The sequence below is a fragment of the Phasianus colchicus genome, chromosome 2 (genome assembly GCF_987193195.1).
Source record: "Phasianus colchicus chromosome 2, bPhaCol1.hap1.1, whole genome shotgun sequence".
Taxonomy (NCBI): domain Eukaryota; kingdom Metazoa; phylum Chordata; class Aves; order Galliformes; family Phasianidae; genus Phasianus; species Phasianus colchicus.
The window spans coordinates 31,286,207-31,310,165 of NC_143437.1; the positions used below are offsets into that span (position 1 = coordinate 31,286,207).

General features: G+C 36.3%; 1 protein-coding gene across 2 annotated transcripts in view; it reads right to left on the reverse strand.

Annotated features, from left to right (window-relative positions):
- TTC27 (tetratricopeptide repeat domain 27) overlaps window positions 1-23,959 on the reverse strand; it is a 107,356-nt gene that overhangs the window by 39,057 nt on the left and 44,340 nt on the right. For both annotated transcript variants that reach the window (XM_031593342.2, XM_031593350.2), the window contains exon 10: window positions 14,421-14,534. In XM_031593342.2, the coding sequence (XP_031449202.2) occupies window positions 14,421-14,534 (114 nt within the window). The remainder of the gene's footprint in view (window positions 1-14,420; window positions 14,535-23,959) is intronic.

Here is a 23,959-nt window from a genome sequence, read left to right on the forward strand (position 1 = left end):
AGACCAAGGGCAGCCAGCTTCTCCATGAGAATGTCATGGGGGACAGTGTCAAAGGCCTTACTGAAGTCCAGGTAGACCAAATCAACAGCCTGACCCTCATCCACTAAGCGGGTCACCTCTGTAAGAATGACACTGCTTGACAGCTGCTTTAAAATTTCTTAAAGCTAACTTTAAAATGCCTGAAGTTAACCTGAGAATAACACAGTCCTCTCTGTGAGAAAGACTCAGGTTTTTTTTTTTCCTAAAGTGTTTTAAATTTGATGCATTTGACACTTCTGCTGTTAATCCCTTTAAAAGCATGACCAAATAATTTTTTTCTTTTTCTAAAGTAAAGCTTGTGTCCAGTTTTCAGAAAAGAAAAATCTTGCCTGTAGCAAGCAAAAAGGGTCTGACTGACTTGAAGCCACATAACATTTATTGTTGTACTATGATTCTTTTCCCCTCTGTGTCAGATATTAAAATAAATTGCTACACAAAATAAATGATGCCAAATGTTCGTGGTTTGTAATGCAGAATAGGTGTATTCTTTAACAGATGTAGTTCTTCCATAGGAAAGCCACAAACATAAGATAGCCAAGCAGAACCCTTCAGCTTAATAATGTTTATGTGCAGTATTTCATTGTTTATGTATGATACTAAAAAATATACATGCCTCTTTATAAGCCATTTAAACCTACTCTGTCTTCCAACTGGAACACCCTGTTCAAGAAGAATAATCTACTGGAAACACCCTGTACTTTTCCTCTTGCTGAAAGATGTGAGTTTACCTAACATATACGACACATTTGCTTTTCACTTACCGTAAGTCGCACAACAGTATATGCACAAGCAATACAAAAGATAAGAAGTTATTAGTCTGAAGGCAGCAGAAGCCTCATTCAATCTTAATCATAAAATAAACTATAACGCTTCAAAATAAGCGTTTATGTATGTCACAAAAGTTTTAGTTAGAACTTAAAAATTACATGGTAATTTCTGTGGAATATAAACAACAAATACTTCAAATAAAGCAAAGACTTCCAGAGGGAAATTTCATATGACAATGTTATCAATTCCAAGCATGTAAACATTTTCAGCTTCCTTCTACCTAAGGCAGAGACTGTGTTCTGTTATACAAGTAGAAATCTTGAGAAACAAACACAATTTTTTTAAAAAATTGCCATTGTCTATAAATTATTCCTTATAGTTTTTTTACTCGGTCTATACAGGCAAAATTCTTCCATATTACTTAGACATCCTTAGATGCCTGTACTGAAAAAAAAAATTGTGTCTTATCTTGATATCTGTAACCTATTTTTATTTTTTAACCATAAAGTGCTCTCTTGCTGAAATCTTTTTCATCTGTTCTCATTCAGTTGCATATCTGAAGAACATCTTTAGTTCTTTGGTGAGGGAGGGAGACAGGAGTATGACAAGAAACTTATGTTCAGTCTCTTCTGTGACAAATTTTATAGAACATTTCACATAACACCTCAGAAAACTCACTATTTTCCCTTCTTACAAAAAAAAAAATCATATTCCTCAGAAAAGTTTTGCTATACAATGAAACCTTGACTGATGATACTCAGTAGTTTCTGTTGAAAAATTACTTGGCAGGAAAAACACATTCTTCCAGTAGTTGAGCCTGACCCAGCAACCGTAGAGTATATGATGGTAAGTACATTAGAAATATGACACATGGGCAAAGTGTTTAAACTTTAGCTATCCCAAAGAAATGCAATCACATATAAAGAAGTCTGTTTTCAATATATACATTTTCTTGAAAGATGTCCAATCCAGTTCTTCACATATTCCTGGAAAGCTCTCTATACATCAGGGAAAAACAAACAAAACCCCTATCATTCTGTGTTAATGATTGATCTACTCAACAAAGAGAAAAATAAGCATCCCCGGCAACTGTTGGCTTGAAATCAATTCCATTTCAAGCAAAAATGGAAACACTCTGAATGCATTAAATATTCCATGCCTGACTGCATGACGCTTTCAAACAGAAGCACATCAAGCTCCCCACAAAAATACAGTTCTTCCCAGAATCATAAAGCAGGATTGGGTACAGTCTGTTTGGTATGTAATCAATTAAGAAACCAAACTAAAGCAGAATTTTCTTTCATCTGGACAAAGTTCTATGGTCTGTGCTGGTCACTTGCACCAAACAGGTCGAGGGACTGACTGAAACTGGACACCAGCACTTTTGCTGCTATGGCTTCACAGAGCAGCAAGAACTAAGCTTGGGCTTGAGATACTGAAAACTTTGCCCAATAGAACCAGAAACAAAATGACAATCTGTCAGCGCTCTTCAGTCTGTTAGTGGCCTTCAGTTGCTCAATTAAGGGTAATCATCTGTCAGTTCTAATGGTACTAATCTCATATGGGAGAATTTGCGTTGATGATCTTCAGGAGGAACTAGTGTACTGCTCCCAGAGGAACTAATGCACTTAACTTTCAGCTGCCCCCCTTTTACATGAGATACTCTAGGCAGGTCCAGAGGGAGAGGACTAGAGGACAAAAGAGACTTCTCCAGCAGGTTACTACTGCCTACTTTCTGGGCAAATGGTGGATGCTCTGTCCCTGAAGACATTGAAGGTCAGACTAGACACAGCTCTGTAAACTGATATAGCTCTAGATGTTCATCCAGAGATTCACTGCAAAGGAGCTGGACTAGACCTTTAAGGATCCTTCCAATTAAAACAATTCAATGAAAATCCTAGGAGCAGGAGGCTGCTAGGCCCATGGCAGTTCACCTAGCCCTTAGCCTGCACCTTTAGTGTGGAACCAGAGGAAGGAAGACAGACTACAGGGCAGAGGAATTCTCCTAGCAACAAACAGGTTGAGGGCTCCTTAAACAGTTTGGCATTTTCTAACTTCTCAGTGTCTGAATTTGCAACATTAATCATGACTTTTATTTGCACACATTTTGCACAGGGAAAAATGGGATAAAGGACAGATAGAGTTCTGTGTTAGAATCATTTACTACATTTCCATTTCTGGGCAACTCCAGTGTCTGTACAGATCTGCATCTGGAAAAATCAGCAGGTATAGCACAGCAACACACATAATAGTCACAACAATATTATTTATACCATTTAAAATCTAGTTCAGGCATAGTAGGTCACATCTCTTACAAAAACAATTCCACATGTGTCAAAACATCCAAATCTTATCACAAAAACACAGCGCTCTGATTTAAAATGATCAGATAGTTACAAAGCAATACCATGAAGAAATCGGGAAGCTGCGAAAGCAAATGGAAATGAGGGAATGAGCCAATATCATATCATCATAGAAATCTCCATACACCAATCCAAATAATTATTTGAATCAGTGGGACCTAAATCAATTTGGAAAATTCAAAAGCCAAATATATCCCTCTATTCACAACTATAACTGGAACAGAACACGCACAGAGTGAATTGAGCAAACAGTTCTTCAGTCAGAAATTACATTCAGCCCACACTATTGTGCAAAGGTTATCTCCAATACTAATGTTTCCATTCAACTGATCCTTTACATACCATAACTCCAAATTTCCTGCCTTGAATCATATACAAATCACATACAGTGACCTTATATTATTGTTATTATTAATAACCAACCTTCCACATAGCATACCAGAGAGCAAAACCCCTGACATGCTGGAAATTAGTTCTTGGTAGAAACAGCTACCTGAGAAAGCATTCATCTGTCTCCACTAGAAAAACACAAACTAATTTAAAAGTATGATTATTTTCATTTTTTTAATTACTTCTCATTTTTAAAAATAACGAAACCTAATCTAGAAAGTTATCATTTTACTTCATTAATTACATAGTAGTCGATTATTTTTCTATTTTCTCTTTTTATAGTTCCCTGAAAGCGTATTTCTTCATTATTTCTAATATATCTCACAAAGATCTGTCACCAATTCAATTACCTTTCTTACAAGTCAGTTTCCTGCACTTACTGTCAAATCAGTACTCTGGGTCAGTGACCACCAATCTCTAAGGTTTACACTGCAGTTCTGCTGCAGAAACTGATCTGCTAAGATCTTATTCTTAACTGGTGGTTAAGAGCCAAACTGCCTAGAACATTCTCTGTGATTATCTGTGGTGCTGACCTATATAATAAAAGCAAAACCCTTCCAATATAATATTCTAAGATCTTACCCCTGCTGGGCTATACAACTACTTTCTGACCCCTGCTTTAAAAATTAGAGGAATTATTTTGAGGTTTTTTTTTTGTTTTGTTTTGTTTTGTTTTTTTTTTTTAAAGATTTCCTACTGAAAATCTCTTCTGACAATAAACGCATGGGTTTCTATTGAAATCACAGCTTGCGTGCTCTGGTGAACCGATAAAGTAAAACATTCTTTTTGCAGCAGGAGAAAAAAGCCTTACTGACAAGACAGTTTTGTCTTTTTTATTGTTCTTAAGGGAGGACAAAGCTACCGATTATTCCAATTCACAAAGCTGATTTTAACTTATTACCTATTCCATTTTTTTGAAGTATTGTAGCACCACCATTTCCATACTTTTCCACCTTAAATCCTCCCAAAAATAAAAACAGCCTCTCGTTGCTCATTTCCTGAAACAGTAAAGCTGCAGCAAAATACCTTCTAATGGAAGACATTTTCAGAACAATGCTGGATCAGTTTCAAAAAAAAAAACACAAACATTTGTATCATTCTTATTGTTCTTATTCCCCAGTGACTGTTTTTGTAGGTCTTAGCTTCATTTCAGTAAATAAGGTCTTAACATGCATAAATTAATATTTTAAGACTGAATTAATCATTATGATATTGAAGAACAAAGTTCTCAAACAGCAGACTACGCTTTTAAGAACTTCTAATCACAGCAAAATAACTCATTCACCTGGAAAGCTTAGCAGGGGAAGACTGAAGGTATATTCCTCAAGGAAAGTTTTGACAGGGCAAAGGGAAATGCCTTATGTACATTGCTCTAAAAGTAATGCCTCCTATTTCCTTCCATGAAAACTACAGATACAAAGAACACAACACCACTATTAGATAAAGCAAGTTCTCAGCAATGTGACACTACTTTTCAACACAGTCACAACCACTGGCTCTGCATTTTTGCCAGCAACAGGAGTTTTATGCTAAATGATGCTTTAAACATATCTACAATGAATCCTCCTTATTTTGAAAAAAGAAATAGAAAAAAGGCTATGTGTAATTGAAAGGCAGTCTGATTTTTACTGTTGATGAAAATCATCTTTTAAAGAAAAAGAAAAAAAGTCACAAATGGAAGGAAAAAAGAAAGATTTTAATCAAAATGGTTTGGCTGAATGAAATAATACTGAGGTTAACCATTTAAATTGCATGAATTTTTGTCACTTCCCTCTGCATTCAATATGCTTCATCTTCAAGAGATGTCTTAAAACATGAAATTATTTATTAAAATTTGTTAAAAGCATTCTTCTCAAATTTTAGTAGTTTTCAACAATAATAAAACTACACGTGGAGCAAACGTAGTACACCCTGATGATGACAGAATTGCATATCTAATTCTAAAAAATTTAGATGATGATGAATGGCATTTCTCACATTCTAAATAAAAACTTAAACACCTCTAGACTCTTTCAGATCTCAGTGGAAGTGTGCTTGGCAAACACAGCAAGTATCTATTATACTATCAATTACACAACATCATAGTACTTACAACTAGAAAGACAATCAACTTGCATTTAAAACTTGCTCCTTTCTTAATGCAGTGTTATAGGCAAACAAGAAAAACACTTCTTATCAGCTCCCAAAGGCTTTCTAACTGAACGAACTGGGTGTTGAGCTAGAAAAGAAAACAGACTTATATACCTGCATGAATCTACAGATGCTGAAGCCTGTTCTACTTCAATGTTCTTTCACTGCAGGTACTTTCCCAATGAATTTCTCCAGATAACACATCATTAAACTTCAATATCAAACATGTGCTGCTGGTACAACAATTACCTATTATAAATGCGAGATTAATATATTTTGTAATAAAAGATCTAAAAATCAATTGGATTTACTAATTTTCCTCTATCCCTACCTTATGAAACAACTACAGAATTTTCAAATGTTGTTTTACAGGTAGTGACTACATCAAAAGATATTGCACGCATAAAGATTTTAGCATTAAGTACTTAGCATAGAACAGTGCAGCTAAATCTTCAATTTTCAGTAATTGTTCTACACTTTCTACTCAAAAATAGTTTTATCACTTCATGTCAATTTTATTCCAGAAAACTAGACAGACCACTTTGATAAATTCTGCCACTTACCTTTAGAAGGTCTTCTATCTGTCTAATTCTATGTTCCTTTGCAAGGAATCTATGCAAAAGTAGTGTCTAGAACTAATGGACAACCAAGACTTTTTCTTTCTCCACATTAATTCAAATGAACTTTTAAGATACAAGAAGATATTTAGGGTTAGATGTTACAATTGTAAGGTGAAGAAATATGCTGGGGTGGAAATTATTGATTAGGATGCTGGAACTGTGCGTGTCTATTTTTCCTAAGACAACTCCTGTATTAGATTCTTATTATGAATGCTTTTTTTTTTTTTAATTCTATCAGGACACAAATCCCTGCAAGCATGTATTCCACTCTAATAGCAGTAACAAACACCTAAGAAACAAAACATAACTGAAGTTGTCAGTATGAGTCTACTAAAAAATCTTCTGTTTCTTTATAATAGGGTGGGGAGGAAAAGCAGACAAGAGGAAATGAGTCCATCATACTCAAATGAAAGCATTTGGTTATAAAAATTAATACAAAAGAGGTCAAGGTCATGAGTAGAAAATAACTGAATTCATTAATGTCTGACGTATTATTTCTTTTTCACTGAAGTACTATACTGTGCAACTTATAGCACCCCCTATGCAATTGTCATTTGGGATGTTCTGTTGTAGCCAAATATTACCACCAAAAGAAATACAGTGTAATAAATGAAGCATTCAGTACCATAATAGCATCACTCACTATCAAAATACAAGCTTTTTGGTCTGGACAAATACTGAGCCTAAAGTTACTGCCCATGCTTACAGTACAGATTTCAGTCTTGAAGTCCATCAATGAGTTAAGACCCCAGACAAACCCTCGTACAGAGGACAGAAATGGTTTAGAAAAAGTATTGCTAGTATTTTTCTCTGTACAGCATTTACTTGTGATTCTATCATTTCATAGTTACCTCACTGTCCTTATCAGACAACTGTGGCTTCTTAAGAGATTTTTCACCTGCCACTTATGTTATTCATTTTTATGACATATTACAAATCGTAAGCAGAAACTTCCCCTAAAATCTCTGGAAGTAGCTAGACTTTTAAGATTAATAGTGAAGAATATATTTAAGCTACAGGAGGTGTTGCAATCACAAGTGTTCGTCCTGCTGGGGCACTTCAACCACCCAGATATCAGCTAGAAAAGTAGCATGGCGAGCTATAGGCAAGCCAAGAGGCTCCTGGAATGCATTGAGGATAACTTCCTGAGTCAAGTAATAGAAGGCCCCACCAGGGGGGATGCAATCGTGGACTTGTTGCTCACCAGTGCAAATGAACCAATTGATGACATCAGGATTGGAGGCTGCCCGAGCTGTAGTGATCACACTACAGTTGAGTCCATGCTCCAGAGGAATATGAGACGGCAAAGATCCTAAAATTAGGATGCCAAGTTTTAGGAAAGCTAAGTTCCAGCTCTTCAGGGAGTCAGTCAAGTCATCCAGAGGGACCTAGGCAGGCTTGAGCAGCGGGTCCAGGTGAACCTTATGAGGTAAAAAAAATCCAAATGCAAGATCTTGCACCTGGGTCGAGGCAACCCTCATTACCAGTACAAGCTGGGGGATGAAAGGATTCAGTGCAGCCCTGCCAAAAAAGACCTGGGAGAACTGGTGGCAGGAAGTTGAACAAGCCAGCAATGTGCCCTTGCAGCACAGATAGCAACTGTATACTGGGTTGCAGTGGCCAGCAGGCAGAGGGAGGTGATCCCTTTATTATGCACTGGTAAAGCCTCATCTGGAGTACTGTGTCCAGATGTTGAGTCCTCGGTTCAGGAGAGATACAGACCTGTCGGAGCTCATCCAGAGGATGAGCAAAAGCTTAAGCAGAAAAATGTGAATGCTATGTCCTAGAATCTGTCAATATTAGTATTTTTCTTTGTGCTTTACTGTCATCATTTGGACAATACAAAAAGCATAGTTTTACTCTTCAGTATGCTCAAGGACTGTCCTATCTGACATTATTACTCCTAATACCATCATTTCAGTTGTCAGGACAATACATGAAGAGACTGTAAAGGGAAAAAGGTAAACACTTTCAGAGCTACAATTCAGTGGCTACATTCAAAAATGGGACGCTTACAATTTTTGGTATCTTTTTAGAAAGCATACAACACAAGAGTAGAAGAGTTCAAGATTGAACACAATTCTTAAATGAGCAAAAAGACTTGTTTTTCAAAGTAATAACTGAGAAAAATATGAAGAAACTTTAGCAGAGAAAGAATGGTTACATTCTTTTCCCTACACTAGTGAATACCACTGATCCAAACTGGCAAATACAACAGTATAGTAGAAAATTTATAGCCAGAAATCAGTACCTGAAAAATTATACTATTTAATATTCTCTTTTATGCCAGTGCTACAAAACCAAAAACTTCAGTTATTCCTGAATAACACTTGGCAGACTGGGTATGACTTTTGTTGTTGTTTTTCCAGCAGAAACCGTAATTACATAGTGGAAGAAAAACAGAGGGCGTCAAGCATCACTGTGCTAATTATTCTGAGCGTGTTAATGTGCTCAGTGTATCCCCAGAACCACTTGTGCCATGTAACATCTTCAATCTGTCAAATTTGTCATCTGCTTAAGCAAAATAAAATATGTTTTGAAAATGTGTGATTTGAAATTGAAATTGTAACTATCACCAAGAGTTCAGTCTCCCTTGCAATTGCCTTCTGAAGTAATAACATTTATTTCTAGGGTTCTGGAGACTTTCTGATCTTGTCTGGAGCTCATTAAGGAAAAGTTTTACAAGGCACCTGGCTTTTCTCCTCTTTCTAAAAACTTTTTGAAATGTGTTCTGTTAATAAATACAATTCAAAAGAGCTGGGAACTATTGGGATATCCATGTGGGATCCCTACACGACAGAAGAGAAGGTGCCTTTTCCACTTATTACTCTCCTAAAGAGTAGTCCTCAGTTCACCAGTGTATTTCTCAAATTCCATGAACTTTCTGTATAAATTTCAACATTCCATAAAACAAATTTACTGGCTAAATTTATCATTCATTTTTCTCCTTTTCCCTCCCTTTTCCCATTCAAAAGACAACAAAAAGCAATCATTAAAATCTTATGTAGCAGAGTACAAGACAGAGGTGAAAAAGAGGAACTTTAGTATAGTGTTAGTATTTAAACTAAACAGACAAGTGTTGTCATTCTCTCAGTCACACTTAGAAGTCTCTCTACACTGCTCCAACCTTGGTTTTGAGATGTCTGAAGAGAAAGATACAGAGATGGGAAAAATCTCTCTAGATTAGATACCTAGTGGGAGGAAGACTACTCCCCTCTCTTTTTTGAACTTTTCCCTTGAAATGCTGAATTGATTCAATGTCAAACAACAGCCAAATAAATCAAAGCACAGGGAGCAAGTTGGCAAGGAAGGGACAGTTTTGTTTTGAAAGTAAAGAGAATATATTTCTATGACAAATCACACAACGTTCTTGCATAACTACTTTAAGACCATCACCATGAAAGTAATGAAACTGCAAAGTTCTTCCATTTAGGCAGGTTACACCTCATAGAGCACAAAATGCCAGTGCTCGATCTATGCTGGCCTTCCTTTCTGTAAAGGTACACTAAAATATTTTCAGAGTTGAATGAATTGAATAGCAACTATAATATGGTTCTGGTAAAAACAATTTAAACCAAAAAAGTCAAGATTTCCCCATTTGATACACACAGGAAAACATTAGTTGCTGGAGAAAATGACACTCTGAAGTACTATTTAAGTGAAAATTACAGAGCAGTTGACACAGAATTCCCAACCACATACATCTGTGTATGACTAAGGATATAAAACAAGCTCTCATGTGACCTTTCAATCTTAGACAAAATGATTGGCCTATAATATTGCTAGTCTGTTCCCTGCTCTCCTGAAGTCTTATTAAAAACACCCTTTACAAGACACATTTCTCTCCCACTAACAGGCAAATTCTTTTACTGCCAAGAAAAGCAAGAGAACCAGATGAAATATCACCAACATCGTATTGCATGTTGGGAAAACCGAGCCATTGGCTTACAGGCATGTTATCGCCAGGTGCAGCCAGCAGTAGAAAATACAATCAGAAAAGGGGCATGTAACAAGCTGACAAAAGCTCCAGGCATCTAGGTAGCCTGCGTAATACAGATTAAGCAGCAGGAAGCAGCTGTAACAAGTCACTGTGGGATAGGCTTTAGTAGGCTACTGGTATACCAGGCACATGGCAGTTTAACCTCTTTTTACTGCCTGCGTAACAACGCTCTCACTTGCACACCCACCACCCTCTACATTCAGCACAGCACTTTAATTCTTTTTGCTTCATTCTTAAAAATATTTTAAAATTCATTGAGATGGAAGGGCACTCTTGTTTCAAATATCAAGACATTACAATGAGATATTTTCCTTTACATGCTCTAAGCTTCTTTATTTCTTTTACAATCATCCTTCCTTTTTCTCCTTTTTTTCATAACTCCTAGACCACTCAAAACTCCCTCTTTCTCCCTCATCCTGTTACTTGAGCTCTGGCTGCACTTTCAGCAGTAATTTGTGGTTTAGCAGCTTATTCCAACCCATTTTCCATTATTAATCGTTTCTGAGTTACTTCCTTACAATAGAAGGTAGCTGAAGATCCCAATACTGATGCAGATGATGCAGAAATGGCAGAGTTCTACTTATGCAAAGAGCTATTTATCAAAACCTAACAGTTTTTCCTCCTGTTTTTTTTCTCCCAGCTCTTCTTTCCATCTTAGTACTCAACCTTCCCCCATCTATCCCCATATGGGGAAAAAAGAAAAACAAAACAAAAAAGAAACAACCATCTATTTTTATTTTAATTTAAATAAAAATCGTGCTGTATCCAGACACATTTTACTTGGCAGCACTCTTGATCCAGACTTCAATATACACCATATTGGTCATGATTAAATATTCTAGTGGAACGTTAAAAGTACTCTGTTTAGGTCTTGAACACTGTTTCCTTTTCTTAGAAAAATGGTTGAAAAAAGTACTGACTTCAAAAACGTGTCACCTTATTTTTGTGGGCCCAACCCTCATTTAGGCAAAAAATTGGACAGCAGCATTCAGAAAATGTTAAGAAAAAAAAAATCTCTCCTCCTACTTCCAGTTAGCTACTAGCTGACGTACTTTCCATAGTACTCAGAATGATTATCTGAAAATCTGTGGTGGTTCCAAAGTCCATATTATCTGAAGTTCAGATTTTTAATGGAATCTGAAAGATTTTCAAAACAATCATTCAAATTCTCTTTGAAGATTTCCGGTTAGGAAAGGTATTTTAAAACCATTTGATAACACCTTGTTAACAAAGCAGGGATATATCAAATACTTGGAGAACAGCAGCTATACTCAACCAATATACCCTTCTTTCAAAAATAGATGCAATTATTTTGAAGTAATTAAAATAAGTTAGACAAACATAGCCAGGCCCATGAAACACGCAGTCAAAAAAAATTATTTGGCACATCAACAAATGATGCCTGACTTGTTTTATGGCTGAGAAGCTGCATACATCTTACCAGTGATATACTGATAATATAAAGATATTAATTCATTAGAAGGATGCTTAAATTCAGCACAAACAAAAGCTATAGTAGATATATGGGAGTGTGGGGGGAGAAGGGAGGGATGGAATGGAGAAGGAAAGGAGAATTATGGTAGAAGAAGCCAAGAGGACAGTCTCAGCATCAATAGACAGAGAATATAATGGTCTACATCATTACACTCTGTATCCTGGGCTAAATCAAGAGAAGCAGGACCAGCAGGTCGAGGGAGGTGATTCTGCCCTTCTACTCTACTCTCATGAGACACCACTCGGAGTACTGTGTCCAGTTCTGGAGGCCCCAGCACAAGAAGGACATGGAGCTGCTAGAGCAGGTCCAAAGGAGCACCATGAAGATGATCAGAGGACAGGAGCACCTCCCCTTTGAGGACAGGTTGAGAAAGCAGGGCTCTTCAGCCTGTAGAAGAGAGGGCTCTGTGAAGGGTGGGACGGGTGGGACACATTTTAGCAGCCTGCCAATACCTGAAGTGGATCTACAGGAAAGCTGGTCATGTAGCAGCATGACAAGGGGAAATGGCTGGAAGAGACAAAAAGCTGGAAGAGGGTAGATTTAGATTTAGACTAGATATTAGGAAGAAATACTTCACTGTAAGGGTGGTGAGACACTGGAACAGGTTGCCCAGAAAGGCTGTGGACGTCCCCTCTCTGGAGGTATTCTCAAGGCCAGGCTGGATGGGGCTGTGAGCAGCCTGGTCTAGCGGGAGGGGTCCCTGCCTGTAGCAGGGGGGTTGGAACTACATGATCTTAAGTGAATTACAACACAGATAATTCTATGATTCTGCGAAATCAAACCATATTTATATACACTTCTTGTCTTAATCTCCCAAGTTGCCCTTTCTCTCATACACAGTTTTCAGCATCAAATTTTTCTACGCCAAACTAATACACATGAAACTCTAAAAGGTAACAATTTATATGAAATTCCCATGGTTTAAAACACATATTGCACTGATAAACAGATGCAGAACTAGCAAGCTCCTCAGGCACTGCTTACACATATTATTAAAATATGTATCAAAAAAATTTGCATTATGAATGGAGAATTCATTCAATGAGAGAATTCAATGGAAGGTTCATCAAACATTAAGCCTATATTTTCCAATTCCTTAAAAAGTCTTTGAACTGTTAGAAACTACGATATTAAAAAATTCTGATCTTACAGAACTCAAGAATGAAAACCTTAAATGGAAAGTTATTCAAGTTATTTGATTAATTTAGCACAGATCAATCCCTATACAAATTTAACTATTTTTGGATATTGAGCTAAACAGCTTGATACGTTATCGAATCAACACAAACATGTCAAGATATTTCAAATATCTAGAAAACTCAGTGAAAGAAATTGAAAACATTAAGTATGATATTTTAAATCATATATTCAGGGTTTGTAATGAGGATGCCTCCCAGAACATCACAGCGCATGCTAACCAAATCTTTGCATGATAGTGGTTACAACAACAATGAATATAGATAAGTGTACTTAAAATGATAAGGCCTTCATGAGATTTCCATCATAAGAATGTCAAACTGTACCGTATAACAGCTTCCAGGACTCAGGTTTATCAAGCTAGACAAAAATGCTGGAAACGCTCCAACTGCTTTACGGATTAGGGCATTGAGAATCCTGAGATCATTTCCCAAATGCCACCAGATGCTACATCTTCTCCCAGACTTGGGATCCTGACTTCCTTGACATCTCTTCCTGACCCTAGGAAATTCCACTACAGCAACTCTATGACCTCACTCCCTCAGCAGAAGAAAAATGCAGCAACACATCCAAGCTGCACTTCTTCTAATATTCATGCATTAATAATGATTTGAAATGAAACATCAGCTTCTCAGGATTTAATTGTGGAGCACCATAATCATTAATTTTGTACATTCCTGGCCGCTTTAGTCAGCAGGATTGTTGCCTGACAGACACATAGTAATGCCTGCTGTTCACGCGACAAGAAGACTAAACAGGATGAACATGACAGATGGCTAACAAAATTCTGTCATATGAAGAAAAAAATCTTTTATAAAGCCTACACAGTTTTCCTTTGAAAAACTTTAGTCTTAAATAAATCCCACTAGCTGATAAATTTCAGATGGAATTTTTATTGTCACTATTTTTATTTGAAAACTGGTTTACATTTGGAACAAGACTGTTTAATCACTACCTCAAACTTACAATGCAAATACTAATTACTGAGTACACATCAAAACAGTAAATAAGTGCAGTTTTATTCACAAATGTATTTTCCTGTTCTTAACACTAGTGATCATTTTCAAGCTTCAGTTTTTTCTACAGATGATTTGTTTCAGTAAAAAATAATTCTAAATAGCAGTAGCAGCTTTACATTCACGAATCCTCACATGAAAAAGTTCCTCAGATATCAAAATCAGAAACTAGAAGTAGGAAAACGGATTTTAATTTCAATCTTCTAAAACTTTATTTATTTTATACATACATGAGTTTGTCTGAGGACAGGCAGAAATGCATCTAATTGAGACATAATTAGAAACTTTGGCTCACTACAGTTCAGAGAGGAAGCTGCTAACTCCTGCCTGTCTCCATTCTATACATAAAGAACCCATATTCATAACTCAGACAACCAGGTCATGTCAAGCAAGCAGCCTTACCTGTGTCTGCTTCATTGCTCGTTCCATTCTGCGAGTGCTTCCTTTCTCAAGCTTGGTCCGAAGAAGTAAGGCTGAAGTTTGAATGGCCCAGAACTTCGGCTGAGAGAGCAAACACTGTAGAGAAAACAGCACTTTAAACAATATGGTAGTTCATTTTAAAAGACTGAAAAAAGTCAAGTTTTTAACACTATTCTCAAGCACAAATTCTGTCTCCTGTTCTGAAAGTCAAATATTCGGTCGCGTTATTTATTTGATAAAACTAAGGCTGTAAAGAACACTTATTAATTTTCAATAGAAAAGAAGGCCATCAAATCAATTTTCTCCTACTGCAACACTGCGCACAGATAACACAAGATATCATAATGGTGCACAATAAAGAAAAGCAGGGAATAAATTGCACAAAGTGATGCGGTTACTCACAATTAAAGAAATATAAAGAACTTCATACTGACAAGTCTGGTTCAGCCTTCTCCACAGCTCACTACTGGATAATTATAGACAGCACTGTCTCCTCTCCTTAGCCTTTCCTATCTTAAGGTTGAGAGAAACCATTCTCCCAACCTCTCCTCATACTGCAGGTACTTCAACATCTGCATTAACAGCATCTCCATGTTATATTAGCTGAACTTGCTAGGAATCTCAAGATTATTAATAAAGTTCAAGTGTGCCATGACTTAAGAATAACAGCAAGCTTTTGATGTGATAGATATACAGTGACTAGGTAAAAAGCTTTGCTAAAGATATGGGAGTTATGTCTTTGAACACCCTGCCTTTATGCCAAGAACTCGATGCCAATTCCAATGACCAATTTTTAGAAAAACTTGAGAATTATGTAGCCAGTATAACTTGATATTCCTTTACAATGTTTAGGTAGCACGAATTCTTTCCAGAATGGTTTCAAACTGTAACTTCTGTTAGATATTACTTTGAAAAGGGAGACAGCAGGAAAACTTCCTTGCTAACTTTACTGACAATACAAATATGATCCAGCTTCTCTGAAAAATGAAATTTGTCTATAGATATTTGTAGACTGACAAAAGAGCCCCAGTGGTTTTATTCTTTCCCTTTAAAGATCTCTTAAAACATTAAAAAATATGCTTATTTGCTTGAAATGTCTCACAAATTTCTGTCATATTGTAATCTGTTTTCTTTTCCCCAGTGTTTTCGCAGGAAAGGAAGCAGAAAGAGACAATATAGAACACATTCTCTCCAAGCAAAACTACAGCGGGAAGGAAAAAAGGCAACAGCAAATGAAGTATAACAAAAACAGTATGAATGCATGCACCACCAGAAACTTTAACATCAACTGATCCTTCTTCTTTTGACTGACAAGCCCTGAACAAATTGTTTCATGATTTCCAGTTAGCATTATGGTAGTAAGTACCCAAAGGCTTCCATATCATTCTAACTGTGCTGAGGACCTGAAAGTACAAGGCGAATGTAATTACAGTGTTCTATACTACACAAAATTTTAAGTGCCCTTTTAGAAATTATGATCAATAAATCTGTTGACTGCTCCATATCCCTCCTATCTCATCCACAGAAGTCCAAACCCATATTTTGTTTGGTCTTGAGCCAAATCTCCACTGCAGGAAGCAAGGCATTCCTGACACAGGACCCAGATTTCTGAACTTATTCTTCAGTGGCCCATTACAGGCGGCTGCTAAAATAAACCTTAAGGTATTGTTTGGCCAAACACTTGAACAATGTCTAACTTAAAAAAAAAAAAAAAAAAAAAAAAAAAAAAAAGGCTTCTTTTGTGAGAAAGCTTCACTTTCCTCCAATTTTCTCCACTATTGACATTTTGTCAAATTATTGTGTTTTTCACTTAAAGGGAAGTTTTCCTCTGCTAAATGGTGGTCAGACCTGAAGCGAGCACTGTGCACTGCCAGTCCAAAGGGCCAACTGCACTCTGGGGTGCAGCAGGGCCAGCACTGCCACCAGGCAAGGGGAGGGGTTGTCCCACTCTGCTCTGCGCAGCCTCACAGTCTTTCCTATCCTAAATAAGGATCCTGGGTTGTAAAAGGTCTTTATAAAACGAAATGCAAGGTATACCCCCTGTACAATTATGAATGAATGAAATACAGAAATTCTCTAAGAATTTTATTGATATAAAAAAGCCTCTGCAATTGCCTATGGCAATGAGAAACAAGGCTATTTTTCAGTTTAAAAAAGGCTGTAATTATACCCACATTGAGTTTGGTCTTATGTCAGAACTCAAATGCTCACATTTTCACAGCATAATTATAAACAGCACAGGCACAAAAAAAAAAAACAAAAAAACAAAACCAACCAGCAAAACCATAAATGTAAAGGATACAGAGTATTTAGATCTGAGGACTTTTAAAGAATAATTTCAGAACCTCTACCATTAATGAGTTTTCATTTTACATCCATCTTCTCCACATTTTCTAAGACCACAGATGATTTCTTGTCACTTGCAAAGTTTTATATTTCCACTTAAATCTAAACTTAGACTTTATACTTTTTAAACACATGAAAGAGACAATAACAAAATCAAGATTATGCTAGTTTTGTCAAATTGAAGTTTATTGTCTTGTATCAAAGACCAATAAGAAAATAAATAATAAAAAACATACTACTGAGAATCCTCAAAAGTAGATTTGTTCTTATTTTAAGGAAAGAACAATGAAATAAAGAAAAACAAAAGCAGAAAAAAATACATGGAGTGAGAAAAAAGGATTTTCTGCAGTGAACGGAATGCTTTCACATGGGAAAATTCATGATTCCAATTCTTTCCCACATTTCTTTCCTACAAGAAAAGAATGTTTACCTTCCTCCCCCATCATGTGTAGAAAGGAGATACTACCAAAAATATCATATAAAACTATTCCATTCAATGTATCATCTTACGTGATAAGTGAATGAAAGAATACAAACTTCAAAGTCTCATTAAAAGTAGTCAGCAGTCTAATACTATATCATAACCTTCCAATATCCTGGTTACAGTTTAAGAAAAAAACAGGAGGCAGTATCTGAATTGTGAGACAGGTGATTATTAGAAACGACATTCAGAACAAACTCAGTTACAACAGCTTTGCAAAACCCAGACTAACTCGCAGGCACCATTATTCAGCCCCATCCTTATTCAGAGGTTAATCTAGGTATCATGCACTCCTTGATAACTCCTATAGCTTTCTGTTAGAGAAACAGAGAAAGAGTGGTTGTGGAAATTGCAATATCTGTACAAAATTCAGAGCAAGCTAGCAAGAATCTTCAAGGAGGCTTTTGCCACTAATATGTCATACATATCATAGAAACAAATGTACACGAGCACTAGTTGGAAAGTTAAAATGTTTGGTTTTAAGGAAACTAAAAACAGAGAAAGCTGCTTAAAGCTGAAAACCAAGAATGTAATGTACGTAAGGTGAAACGGAAAAGTAGACCCAAAAATCCTGGGAAAGAGGGGACACATCAAGGAGTGTCAGTCCCCCCATAATACAGTGTGGTCTGTAGTTGACAAACCAAACAAAAACAGTCTTTTGACAGGCAGACAACTGTATTAGTCAGTCATAACATACAGAAGATCCAAGTTCTTCAGCAGAACACTTCTGCACGACTCTATTTACAAACACAGGATTTCCTGTAGGAATTCATTCTGACATCCAAGGCAGGAACAGGGCTTATTAGAGATGCTAGACAAGAAGCTGAAACAACTTAAGTTGATTACTTTGTAACTGCAGTTCTTAACCATTTGAATAATTTCTGATTTTTCCTCATTATTACAAATCTGTGCTTTAGTGGAATTCCCAAGAGTCTGCACACCAGTCCACTGCAGAATCAAAAGCATTCTGCTTATTGCTCAAATTGGGACGCGTTGAAATTACTTAGTCAAAGGCATTGGCAAGAGGCACCCTGAAGGTTACTCTGTTTCTTTGTCCTGTCATCTCTTCCAAAGAAATAGCCTTTAGTTTAGATTCACTCAGGTATTTGGAAGACATTTAAAATTACAAGCAAACAGAAAGCACTAGGACAGATTTAGAAAAAAGAAGAAAAAAAGTCTAATTTCATTAATTACCCATTTCAGTTAACATAATTCATGAACTTTGTTGTTCACCTTCCCCTCCTCTTTATCTAGTGAGGATGTATCAAGCTGTAGCCCAATATATACTATGAATTTACTTCCCCAGAAGCCATACATATGTTAGTTTTCAAATTACTTATATGGATTAATTAATAATTATTATCAATAACTCATCTTGTTTCATATACTCAAGGATATTGTTACATCATAATTTTCAAGAAATCATCCAGATAATAAACATGGAGATATTAATTCCGGAATAGAACTAAGGGCAACACAACTTCAAAACTCATGTTATGATTTCCTGAAAGAACAGAAAATATTGTGGCAGGAAGGCTCAGCCTATACTGCTATACCACCAACATCCACTTCTGAAGCTGTGGGCTAACATAATACAATAGGAGGCATTACTTTTGGAGCAGCACCCATATGTAGTATTTGAGCATGTATGACATGTATTAGCAAAAGATCTGTATTTTCCTCTACCAGGTCTTCTACTGATTTTGAGTTACATCAAAACTGCATGTTACAGAGTCAACTGTGTGACCACTTTTGATTTTTTTTAATGTCTCTTCAAATTATCACATTTTGAATGTTATCTTTTTACACATATTGTGTTTGACATCAGCTGGTAAATTACAGAGAGAGGCAGAAATCCCAGAAGTATTAAAGTGACAAAGGGGAAGATCTACTTTCCTGCACTGGCCAAGACATCAACATATGCCCAGTGCCATTTTCCAGCATTACCTTAATATTCCATATACATTTCAGTTGGTTTAGACCACACATTCAGCATATTTTTTTCAAAATCTAAAGCTGCAGTGCATGACAAGGGTTTATTTTGGTCTATAAAACTAATCCTGGGACTGCACAACTAAAATAGCTTTTCACCAAACAGGTGTTAGCTGATTGCAAGCAGAGCTAGGCTTACAGCTCTTAGCTGCAGCCATTAGAAATACCTTTCAATGTTTAAAAGTCAAGAGCAAGGCCAAAACACCATCAGTGATCCATGCCAAAGGATTGGCTTAATTAGAATGTTATTTTTAACATCTACTTTGTCTAGTCTCGTCTGGTAGCCTCCACACTAAAGCTGTAACATTACATCACTGTAAATACAAAGTACCTTTTGTGTAATTTGACTGACTCCCTCTGAAATTTATCATATCTGGAAGTAGACAGAATAAATGCATTATAGGAATTACTCAGCAGCTAGCATAATCAACTCAAGTTAAGAGACTAGCACAGTTCTTCTCTCTGAAATACTCCAATACTCTAGATGGAAAGCTAACAATTTCACTCTATAACTGCTTAATGATTTCTTTTTTTTAAACTCTACTATAACACTGTTCCGTAGCAAATAGGTAAGCTCCTGATAGCATCTACCCAATGGAATCCTCACATTCCATCTTTCCTATTACTCTAAATATATTTCTCCATGATGACACTGCTTATAAGAAATAACTTTATTCCTTCTGATACCTACCTTGCAAAGAACAGCTCTCCCTCTGTCCCTTACCTGATGGGAGGTCAGCTTCTAAACTCTGCTGGCTTTTGTGCCATTTCTGAGGCATATGAATTCAGGCAAAAAAGCCTTGAATTTAGCTCAATTAAGTATTTTACGTAAGCGTTGGTAAGAGGAAGATTCCTTTAGAAGTTTGTTTTGAACAAGCATCAACTTTAGGGGCAACCTGAGAAAGCCTCTTACTATGCACTGGCATTATAAAAAAGACTATGTTCCTAGCTGATGCATCTAGGTTAAAAGCCCAGCTGAGGTACTTGAAGCCAATGAATCCTCTAGACAGGTCTTAAATAATTTTATCTCCCAGTCTCAGATGTCATTTGGTTGTCTTGACCTTATCATGTGGCTGCAGCCCCCTCTGGAATGATTGTTTCATCTGAACGGTGGAGAAGAACATGCTCTGAAGAAAGACTTCCTGTGGATTTCAGGATGGGGAAAAAAAAACACACAAATCCCACCACACTTCAGACACATCTGACATACTAAAAACCATAGTAACAATGCAAGTGTTTACAGACACTGAAACATCAGTTGCAGTCTTATGCAAGTAACAGATTTAAGTGAATATGAATTACTAATCCCATTAATGAACTGAAATGTCTCCTTAAAAAGAACAAACATCCCAACTGCATGCAATCCTTCTTCATTTTGTTAGTAAGACAATCATATTCCTGTAGATGTCACTTTAAAAGTCAACCAAAGAAAGCCAAGAATATTTGCTATGAGAAGACTACACATTGCTGTACATATAATTAACATATTGGAAAGGGATACTGAAAAGAGTTATGCGTTAAATTTTTTCTTCAAAATCTGCTACTTGCAGCAAACACTAATAGCTCAACTCTGCAAAAACATTGCAAAGATTATCATTTGTTAACTGTTCAAAATACTGTTACTAATTCATCACAAATATCAAGAAACTTCAGCACTTTTCTTCACTTATTTCTCATACATAACCTTAAAAGGAAGTATTACCAAAGCAAAACACCACAGCTTCTTCCCAGCTATAAAATGAAGTTATTTCTTCTCTTTTGTCAAGTCAATACTCGAACTTTGAATACTTAAGTTGACAATATCTCTGAAAGTCCTGATAAGGAAAAAGAAAGCTTTCCCAAAAGAGAATATCCCCAAACTTCCAGCTTCTTTTTGTTCATCTTGTTTTTCTCTGAAAAAGGCAACACAGGGAACATTCAAGTAAAATAAGGCTGCCTTACCTGGTCTTGGTTCTTGCAAGAATCATTAAAGAAAACAACCAACTTCCTTTTCCATTCTGCATGGATGTCTCATTTAGAACCTGAAGTCATCCCTGGGCTAGCTGTCTGCTGCACTGAATTTTAATTTTGAACAAAAAGCAACATATGAAATGTCTATATCCTCTGCTTTTCCTACTAGATATAAATTTTGTTCTGTAGAAGACTGCATCTTTCTTTTTCCCCTCTTGTTTCCGTATACGCTTATTCAAATGCAGGAAGAATATCAAAGAGACATTCCTCTCCTCCCAAGTGCACTTTTCAGTAGTATACTGAAATAGTTCAGCACTTGTTAGAACGATGTTTAAATCCAAAGCTCAGTACATATCTGTTTCTTCTTCTTCCTGCTAGAATCTTTACATCCTCTGAATACACACCAAGAATTTCTTCAGCTTTTTCATAAGCTGGATGTTTCTATGATTGTTCTTGGAAAACCTCCTGTCTCATTTCACAACCTTGAGACTCAAACATGCAAATATTGTCTCTGTTGAAAAAATGAAATTAAGAGAGTCGTTTGATGCAGACATAGAATCTGAAGCATCTAGTCAGAAGCAGAAGAAATACAAGGATGTGATGAATGCCATTCTAGCTAGCTGTGAATGCAATTAATAACAGAACTCATCTGATAAGGCACCAGGCAGAAGGGATTTATGCTACATTTCTGCAGTTAATAACCATCTGAGTCCCACTATGTTACAGATTACATAGAAGAAAATGTCAAAGCAAATGAGCATTATAGAAACTATAATGAACATAATGTTCTCTTGCAAGGGATGTTCCACAGAAAAAGTTGCATGAAAGGAGTACAAAGATTTACACTTAGTGAAGAATTTTCAATAGAAATACTATAAGACTCAAAGTTTTGTCTGAATTTAAATGTAACACACACAGAAAAGCAAGCTCACGTTAGCCTGTGTGGATTAAAAATAAATTGTGAGACACCCGATGAGCTATAATATGCTTCTTTAATCCTGTGTAACCATCCAACATTGAACTCGTACGCATACAGGTAGTAACATTCAGAAGAGCTTGAGGAAGAAACAAAAACTACTCTTTAAAGTCATTTTAGCTACCTGAAAAATCAACTTAAATTGGGGTCTGCTAGAAAAAAAAAGTTTTAATGTTTTTACTCTTTTAGGTCCTTCTATTAACAGTGCAGTGGTATTATCTGAATTCTATTTGCACATCCAAACTGCAAGATCTATCCTGGGTGACAAGAATTGTTTTAATTTTCTTCTATATTAATAGGCATCAGTGGGCTGATATTTATCAAGTCACCAAGAGCTTAACGCTCTGTAATATCATGTGGTTTCAACATTCTAACCTCTTCCAAAAATTTTAAGGCAATATTTTTTTACGCTGTTGCTTAAGCTGTTTTTTGGTTTGTGTTTTGGTTCTTTTTGCTTTGAGACACACATTCAAGTTCAGAAGTAAATTTTCCTTGGAGGCTCTCAATTTTATTTTAGAAAAGGAAGAAACGAGAAAAGGAAATGTCATGAAGAAAGAAGATACTATTTTATTTAATAGAATCTGCTTGCAATGACTAGTGGAGGGTAAGCCACATAAGATGTGGCTCCTATTTTCAGTTAGAATGAAGTCCAGCCATTTTACTGACACTTGCTGTATTGCGCCAAACCTATCACTTACGCTGAAAATAACTTCAGCCAGATTTGACTGTAGTAGCATTGTCTTTTTCAGGTCTGTGGTTTGGACCTACTCCTGAAATAGCATAAGTACAGACTTCCACACCACATCACAGTACTGCATTTATTTCCTAAGGTCCAATCTCAACAGCAATAAATCAGGTTTTTGGATTGAAATGGCTAGACCTTTAACTCTTTGGTAGTAGTGATAAGGGTTTCCTTACGATTTAAAAAACAGTGAATTGCCCTTATCTACTCAGCCTCAGGATCTTCCTAGTCTGTGCCAAATTTCTAAACACACCACGTGCTCTATTGACAATATCTTGAAAAAAGAAAACCATTAAAAAATTGCTCTCTGCACAGGTAATAGAAAAGTGAATCTGTCTTAAGAAGTGCTGGACGTGTTTCACAGATAGTTTCAAGACTATATGCAATTACATGCATTACGTGGACTCGAATTCTGTTTAATCTCAATAAAAAAAGCAAATAATTGAAAAAAAAAAAATGAGTGGTAGATCAACAATCACTGTCAGTGAAGAACATTTCCTAACACATTCAATTCAGATTGACAGTGAGGGAAAAGAACCATGCGACCCCTAAAATAGGTATTCTCTTGGACACTAGCACAGCAGGTTCTTAATTCCCCTGTGCTACTTGCTCCACTCAACTCCCAACTTCACCCCTAATCTTACAGTGAACATTTTGGGAATAGGCAGCCTAAGAATTTATCTGCTGCTGATTGAAATGTATTCCTCAGAGAGAGTCAGTTATAAATTTTCATTCTTATATTTCCAGTATTGCCGCCTTTGTCTACAGTCCAGAATCATGATTTGTCAATGCTTTCAACATTTTTAATCCTATTCATTTTTAATCGTATTCTTAATTTTGTTTTAATCACTTCAAAAAAAAAAAATCAATCCTACCTAACTCAGCAAAATACAGATGAGAGTGCATATTAAGCAGGAAAAAAAGCAACAGGAACCTTATTTGCCTCTTTGAGCTGTTCAGAGGAAAATCAAAGTTTGTAGCACTTTGGACCACCAGAAAATGCCTCAGGCCTGATAGAACCTACAAACTTCTTA